This window comes from Mesoplodon densirostris, chromosome 14, assembly GCF_025265405.1.
Source record: "Mesoplodon densirostris isolate mMesDen1 chromosome 14, mMesDen1 primary haplotype, whole genome shotgun sequence".
Taxonomy (NCBI): domain Eukaryota; kingdom Metazoa; phylum Chordata; class Mammalia; order Artiodactyla; family Ziphiidae; genus Mesoplodon; species Mesoplodon densirostris.
The window spans coordinates 59704602-59713204 of NC_082674.1; the positions used below are offsets into that span (position 1 = coordinate 59704602).

The 8603-nt window shown below is 51.9% G+C and overlaps 1 protein-coding gene across 1 annotated transcript; it reads right to left on the reverse strand.

Annotated features, from left to right (window-relative positions):
• Window positions 1-7268: 7268 nt before the first annotated feature.
• ASPRV1 (aspartic peptidase retroviral like 1) lies at window positions 7269-8216 on the reverse strand. Its single transcript, XM_060117960.1, has one exon. The coding sequence runs from the start codon at window positions 8046-8048 to the stop codon at window positions 7269-7271; it is 780 nt and encodes a 259-aa protein (XP_059973943.1). The 5' UTR covers window positions 8049-8216.
• Window positions 8217-8603: the final 387 nt, after the last annotated feature.

Sequence of the window (8603 nt, forward strand, 5' to 3'; positions counted from 1 at the left end):
TCACTGAAAGTCACCAGAGGGAAAAAAGGACTGGAACTGGGGGTCTCCTTATTGAAGGTTGACATGGTGACATCCACTGCTGACGTTACTGAACGGCTAATAAAGAATTTATTGATTGTAATACCTCACAGACATGGTACCATCTCCACATACATTTAGTCACCTGCCTGTGGCTGATAAGATAATGTCATGATCCATCCTGTATTCAGTGAGATTGAGTCTGATCTGTCAATGAGTAGTTGCAGAAAGTCTTGTGCTGTGTTCCTGATCAAAGGACTTCTTAATATATTGGAATAACACTTTTTTAGTATGCAAAATATCTTTTTTTTTTTTTTTCCTTCGGTACGCAGGCCTCTCACTGTTGTGGCCTCTCCCGTTGCGGAGCACAGGCTCCAGACGCGCAGGCTCAGCGGCCATGGCTCACGGGCCCAGCTGCTCCGCGGCATGTGGGATCTTCCCGGACCGGGGCACGAACCCGTGTCCCCTGCATCAGCAGGCGGACTCTCAACCACTGCGCCACCAGGGAAGCCCTGTAAAATATCTTTTTATTTATTTTGCAGAATGGAATTTTTTTGTTTCATGTCTCGGATTTCTTTTGTCTTTCCTTTTTAACTCCCTACATTTCCCTTGTGTTTTTTTTAACTCATGCACACATGCACTATCCGTACAATTTTAAAAGGTAATAAAATCCAACATATCAAAATGAAAAAAAATTTATTGTGAAATGTCACTCATACAGATAAAAGTACATAAAACATAAATATGCTGCATAGTAAATTATTATACACACCACCCAGTCAAGAACCAGGACGCTGCCAGCCCCCAGGCGCCCCTAAATGCCCTTCCGGACACAGAACTCTCATAACCCAAAGGGACAGGACAACCCTGCTTTTGCCCTAATCACGTTCTTTCTTGTCTTTATAATTTTGCCTCCTGAGGAGACATCTGTACCCACTGTAGTTTAGTTTTACTTGGTGGTTTTAGACTATTTTATAAATGGGATCACAGCGTACATGTCTGTGTCTGGCTTCTTTCACTCCACAGTATGGCTGTGCGGTTTGTGTGTCGTGTGGTCGCAGTACGTTCCTTTTCATTACTGTATATTGTGCAGTTTGTAACAGCGAAATGTTGGAAATAATCTGAATCTCCAAAAATAGGGAATTGGCCACATAAAGTATGGGAATTTACAAAACAGAAATTACCGCATAATCCTATTTTTGCTAAAAAGGAAAACCGAGGATTTCCTTTTTGAAAAGGAAAAGAGAGTGAAAGAGAAAGAATGAAGGAAAATACATCCATATGAAAGTCTATAGAGAAAGGTCTAGAAAAATATGCCTCATTTGACCTAGGGAGGGTGAGTGGGTGAAGGGTTCTTCAGGATGTTTCTTTATATTTTTTTGGATTGACCTAATTTTCTGGTTTTCCTATAATGAGCACTAGTGCTTTTGTAAAAGAAAGAAAAAAAAACACTAAAAGGAATTTAAACAATGAAAAAAATCATCAAGCAATAACGGGAGGTGTGCGGTGGCCTCAGGGTGAGTGAGAGGAGATGAAAAGCACTAGGTTTCATGTGCACTGTCGGATCTAACTGGACAGACAGTAGTCAGTCCTGGAGGGAAGAGACACCCACACACCACTCAGCAGCCTCATCCTGAGAAGTGCTAAGACATCACAGGGAGGGGCTGCCTGGTGTCCCTAGGAAGGCAGGACCCCAGACCTCTTGTACGAACATGCATAGCACAGACAGCAGCACAGTCACGTGGCCTAGAGGGATCCTGTGGACGGAGACATGGGTGTCTATGACTTGCAGCCTCCCTCCCCTCCATGCTTCAGTGCCACATAAGATCCTGGGGCCTTTCCCCAATCCAGAGCAGGAAATGCCCCCCAAATGACTGAGAGTGACTGTCTTAAAAGCCTGGCTGAATGGGGGCTCAGAGTTAGACATAATTAGCTTTAATTTTGGAAAAAAAATTTTTTAATGATATTTCTCACACATCTCTGAGTTTGTGGAGAGGCTCAGGTGTGTTACAAATCCAGATGTCATCGTGTCACTTCCCTGCCTTCCCATTACCTAAGGTTGAAGAGCCCCTGATTGCACACAGCAGAGGAGGCAGGGGCTTATTCTCCACACTTGCTTCCAGGACAGACAGCACTAATCGATCACGGCACCTTTCTGGCTGTGTCTGAACACAGTCGCAGGATACTATGCAGCACCTCCCATCAGGCAGCTGCATGGGTCTGAGTTGGTACTTGAGATGAAGTCACGTGTTTTCTCTACTTAAGGACCCACAGCCATCCCCCGCATCCGCCACAAACACATTTTACTGCTTTTTTTTTTTTTTTTTTTTTTTGCGGTACGCGGGTCTCTCACTGTTGTGCCCTCTCCCGTTGCGGAGCACAGGCTCCGGACGCGCAGGCTCAGCGGCCATGGCTCACGGGCCCAGCCGCTCCGCGGCATGTGGGATCTTCCCGGACCGGGGCACGAACCCGTGTCATCGGCAGGCGGACTCTCAACCACTGCGCCACCAGGGAAGCCCCATTTTACTGCTTTTTAAGTCAGGATATAGCGTTGGTGCATACATTAATGTTAACAGGGTTGATTTTTTTTCTTTCTCCAAAAGGTATTAAATTTATAATGCACCTTTGAACTGATTGCCTCTTAGAGGTGAAGAAATCCGGCGTTGGCTCTCCCTGGCCTTCTGGAGTTTCCTCAAAGGCCGTGCAGGCCCCTCCCACCTGGCCCTCCCTCTCCGCTGCCCCAGTCACCCCGTTAGCCGGCACCAGGCTGGCTTGCCTCCCTCCTACCCCTCACATTTCTCCCTCTGCCCTGCATCGTCTTGGAAAGCAACCACTTGTCTTTCGAGACTCAGCTTAAAGACCTGCTCTGTGGAACGCTTCCTGGCCCTCAGCCCCACCACGTGACCCTCTCTGTGCCCCTGCACAGATGGGAGTGAGGAGGGGACGTGACACCGGGCCACTCTAAGATCCGGGGTTCCTTTGCCTGGCGGCCTCCCTCTTCAGACTGTAAATCCCTAGAGGGCAGGGCTCACTTCACACACTTCCCAGGACTGGAAGACGCTCTAACGGGAGCTCAGAGAGAAGGGGCAGGGCATGGCCAGCCCAGGCGAGTCCCACAGGCGACAGGTGGAGAGTTCACCCCCATCCAGGCCTGGGGGAGGCTGGCCCACAGAATCTGAGCAGTCAGAACTTGAGAACCGATTTGTGAGCCCACAGTGAGAAACAACAGCTGGGCGGAGTGGGTGGCTAGAGTGGCCAGGGTTCACCCTCTTTGTGGCCCAGCCATGGAAACCACATTCATTACGCAGGGTTGCTTGGCAACAGTGAACTCTGGCCGGGACAGTGACAGACGGGACTGGAACTTGTGGCGGCATCAGCTCTGACGGTGGCCTCAGTGTCTCCTCGGGGGCTGAGGACCAGGTGGGCAGGCCAGGTCACCTGTCTGGGGACGCTGAGGCTGGCCACTCCCTCAGCTGCCCTCCTGATGGACACACTGTGTCCTCACGGTAAAGTAATAGCCATAGACTGGCACCTAAGCATACCTGAGAGCCTTAGCTCTCCTTATGATAACTGCAGTCTGCTTTCATAGTTTATGAAAGTTTATTTGCTGCCAAGGCCCACCCACACCTGGCACTGAGTAGGTGATTAATAACTGGTTGCTTCTGGGTTTGTTTTTCATAGGCTATGGGTTAGCAATGCTGAAACTACTTTCTGGGCATTTAGGGTAGAGCAAATAAGTAACCTGGAGTCAGGTTTCTCACTGGAGAAAGAAGTTGCAAATATGGAAAGGAGGAAGATTAGAATAAACCCTGTGATGCTGCGTACATATATTTGCAATTTTCAAACAGTTCATACACATCTAGATATGGAGAATGTGAGAGAGAATGATAAAGTTAATTGGTAAAATGTTAATATTTGGAGAAAGTAGGTGAACCATATGTGGAAATTCTTTGCACTACTCTTGCAACTTTTCAGTAAGTCTGGAGTTACAGCAAAACAAAAGCTTAAAAATAAAATAAATGTTTGCTGGATAAAAGCATGAAGAATTACCTAGCACAGTTGGTGGAATTAGTAGGCATTTAGTGTAAGGTGGTCATTATTAAAGAGTGTGTCTGGTGGGGGCCACGAGTTACCCTTTAACTAGAGGCATCAGAATGTTCTAAGCCAGGGATTTTCAAACATTTGTGTGCATAGGAATCACCTGGAGATGTTGTTCAGTACAGGTCCTGCTGCATGTCTGGGTGGGGATGAGACCCTGCATTTCTAACAAGCTCCCAGGTCGTGCTGTCGCTGCCTTTCTGCTGGTCCAGGGATCACACTTTGGGTCACAAGGGGGTGGATACAGCTGGGATTAAGACCAGGTGTTCTCAAGCCTGGCTGTACTTCAGGACCACCAGAAGAGGCATCTTTAATTGATCTTCCCAGGTGATTCTAATGGGCAGCAGGATTAGACCTTCATGTCATTGCCAGTATCTGTCTCCTCCTATCTGTCCTCTCAAGTTCAGACCCTCAGTCTGAATACTGCCACGGCTTCCAAGCTGCCTTCTTTGCTGCTGCCTTACTCTATCCTATACCCAGAAGCCAGGAGAATCTTCCTATATGCCTTCACTGTTTAGACACTTGTGTGCAAGTCAGGTGTGAACTCCTCACCCAGGGGTCAAGCCCTCTATGACTTGTGGCCAAAACCCACTTTACCTGGCTGCTTGCCAGCCTCCCCCTCCCCTCCTTTTTTTTTGCGGTACTCGGGCCTCTCACTGTTGTGGCCTCTCCCGTTGTGGAGCACAGGCTCCGGACGCGCAGGCTCAGCGGCCATGGCTCACGGGCCCAGCCGCTCCGTGGCATGTGGGATCTTCCCGGACCGGGGCACGAACCCGTGTCCCCTGCATCGGCAGGCAGACTCCCAACCACTGAACCACCAGGGAAGCCCCCCTCCTCCCTTGACACTCTGCTCCCAGGAGAGCAGGCGTCCTCATCCTGCACCTCAGGTTCCCTGCACACAATTGCGTTGGGAACCGGCCCCCGACACACACGCAGCAGGTCTCCAGGTAAGAACCACCACTTAGTACCTTCTTCCCCGGGGGCCCGTGCCATGATGTGTCAGTCTGGCTGGGCTCACCCCAGGCGCTCACTTTCCTCCAGGAGAGAGAGCTGGCTGAGAGCTTGGTGATCAGACACTCTCCTCACTTAGAGCAGGGCAGGGAGGGTCTCTGTGGCTGGGACACACAGGTCACCCTGTTCCTGTTCACCCAGGACAGGGCTCGGCACACTGTCTGCGTGGAGAATTGCAGGGAGGGGACCACTTGGGTGTTGCCCTGAAACTCTGGCCTGGCACCCAATTCCCCATTCCCCTGTCCACCTCCCACCCATTCTTTCCCCTCCCTCCTCCAGCCCAGCAGGAGGCTAGGATCTGAAGGACCTAGCCAGGTCACAGGGAGGTGCCACCTACGTTGTCCCCTGGGGGGAGGGTTTGGCCTAGGAGAGAAGCTGCATTTGTTAGGGGCTTGAAAACCAAATTTGAGAAGGGGGATGGGGGACCTGGATGCCACGGGACCACCCCCTTCTCCGTTTCTCCTTCTCCCCTGCAAGCCAAGGCCTCTGGCTGGGCCGCCCCTTCTCCAGTCCTCGTGTTCCTGGGGAAAGACTTTCTCCTGATCCAGGACTGCCTGTGGCCTCACGTGCCCTGGGGCTGATGGAGCTAATTCCCGTTAAGATGTTGGGCTGCCCAGGGAACGGGCTTCAGTAATCAAAGGGGTTAGGGGCTGAGCAGTTGCCTCAGTTCCCAGGAGAATCATAGCTGGAATCCGAGGGACAAGCAGCCACTCTCGGCTCAGATAGGTTCAAGGTCAAGTCCTCAGAGTCTTCTTAGAAGAAGGCTCGTCCCCACCTCTGGTTCCCACTCTGGCTGTTTCTCTCTCCCTCAGGGATGTCCAGGTGGAAACTCCCAGGAGAAGCTCATTCCACCCTCAGGAAGGGAAGATACCCTACTTGCCTCCCATCAAAATGTCTTGAAGATTTGCACCCTTCGTCTGTCTCCCTTCGGACCAGGGAGTCTTCAGATTCCCAGCCTTGCTGAGTTCTAGAGAGAGGGCCAGGAACTTGGAAGCAAATATGAGGTAGGCCCTTAAGAGGGATGACCCCATTTTCTGGATCTGGAATGTCCTCCCGCTGCCCGGCCCCCTCTACCCTCCCAATGCCCTTGGGCGCCCCATGCAGGTTAACACCTGGCCCCCAGCCTTGCTTTCTGCCTCCAAGTCCTGGATCCCAGGCGGCTGTAAGAACCTATTTCGCAGGCAGATACTTTCTCAGTTGTTTACAATAACCATAATTTTCCAACCCCCCAATCAAGACCACAACTTAGGGTCACCCTTGGCTATAAGAGGCAATTTGGATACTAAAATATTGTAGTTTGTAATGATTAGAGGAATCACGATTAGATGAGAAATGACAAGAATTATGGAGGGAATAAGTCAAGATATTTGAAATTGAGGCTGTCTTGGAAAATCCAAGATATATGGGCACTGTATATGTATTCTCGTCTATCTCCAAGCGAGACCCTCTGTAAATACTTGAATCTTCCTTCTGTTCTCCATTCACTCCCTGTTTTCCCCACCCTCTCACATCCATTCCATTCATCCCCAATCAGCACATTACATGGTTTTCCCATGAGTCAACCTTTATTGATTTTTGAAGTAATGAATTATTGGCACAAGGCTCAATGGGTTTCGAACCAAATGACAGAAGCAAACACACATTGTGTAGGTGGGAAGACCCAACAGTGAAGAACCCCAGGGCAGCTGTGACCCACACCATGAGGGCTGGGTCTTGCTTGTAAGGACCCTGCAGCCAGGACCCAGCCTAGCCGAGACAGGCTACCTGGGCCCAAAGGTGATTGAGCCACATCTCAGGGAACCTGAAGGCGTCCCCCAGTCCTCTTCCAAAGATAATTATTTCTAGCCTTCTTGGAACCGTCTTCTAGCCTCCGAGTCTTTGCCACCAACAGCAGCTTGACAACCACGAGGACCCGCCCCCCCCCCAAGAAAGCCAGCCTGCTCTCCCTCACCTGTTCCTTTTCCCATGGAAGCCTCCCCCATCAGGGGCAGATTAAGGGCCCTGCAGAGGAGGAGCAGCAGGGCGAGGGTTGGTTTAAGAGGGCTGGCCAAGCCGAGTGACCCCCTGAGGATATGTGCCCTTCCCCTCCACCGTGGTGGGTCCTCCCGCCCATATCTGGGGGGTGAGGCAAAGGGGGCTTCTCAACAGGAGAGCTGCTGCCGCCCCTCCTCTGAGTAGAGCTCCTCCTCTATGAGCTCCAGGTCGAACTCGTCTTCCAGGGACCCTCCTACAGGCAGAAGGCGGAACGTCTTCCCTTTCAGTGTGCACGTGCGATGCTCGAAGTCCAGGACGGCGTTGTGGTCCTGGAGCAGGTCGGTCCCAATGATGGCGTCTTCGGCACTTGCGTCGGCCACTAGGAAAGCTGCCTCCAGCTTCAGCTTGCCCAGGGATATCACTGTATCCCAGACACCCAGGATCTTCATTTCAGCCCCGTTGGCCACTTTCACCACATTCTCAAAGGGTCGCAGGGCATCCAGGTCGCCATCGGTGACTTTCTTCCACAAGCGTGGGTGGACCACGGAGACCTGGGCCCCAGAGTCCACCAGGAAACTCACGGGCACTTCGCCAATTTTCCCCTTAAGGTAGTAGCCTTTACCCATGCTGTAAGCAAAGAGGATCTCCTTGCGCTGGTAGCTGTGGGCCGCCCCGGGTCCCCCAGAGTTCTTCAGGAGGATCTCTTTCACAGCCCTGTATTCCCCCTGGTCCTCAGGACTGAGCCCACTGTAGGCCTCCAGGGCGTCTCCCCTCAGGGACTCTTTCAGGAACTTCAGCTTGGTGGCGTGGTCCCAATTGTTGAGGTCACTGGTGACCTCAAAGCGGTACAGCCAGAGGTGCGGGGCCACATTGGCTCCATCAAAAGGCTCCAGGACAAAGGCATGTTCCCGGCGTCCCTCCCAGCTCCTGGCTCCACTCCCGGCCATCCCTCTGCTTTCCTCTGGAACTGCAGCAGCAACCCACACCAGGTAGAGAAAGCCCCAGAGCAGCGTTGGTGCAATCACGCTGGAGAACAAGGCCTCTCTAAGCAAAGTGTTGCTCGGTATTCGCCATGGGCAGGCAGAAGGGACCAGGTGAGGGTTGTCTGACCGACTGCTGGGGGCAGAGACAGACAGCTGCTGTAGCCTGCTCGCTCTGCAGAGCCTTTTTGATGTCTAGCCTGGGCCCCCAGGGCTCCCCATTTGCCTTTGTTCTGGAAGCTCCGCCCCGCTCCTCCTACCCTCCTGCCAGCATCCTGTCCATCGAGCAGGATCAGTACCTCACCCTCCTGCATTCGTCATCGGGACTGGCACCTGCCAGCCCACATTGCAAGAAAGGCCAGCCTGGGTCAGAGGGGGCCTACTCAGGTACCCTCCCCAGCCTGTGTCCCAGAATAACAGATGAGGACAAGGAGGATGTTATGATATCCAGGTGTTTGTCATCAGCTGGAGAAGGCAGGGGGAGGCAGGGACCAGAGGCCCGTCAGCTTCTAGACTGGAGAA

Bases quoted from the DNA above. Each gene is read 5' to 3' on its own strand.
- ASPRV1 (XM_060117960.1), bottom strand. From the start codon at position 8,048: ATGGCCGGGAGTGGAGCCAGGAGCTGGGAGGGACGCCGGGAACATGCC.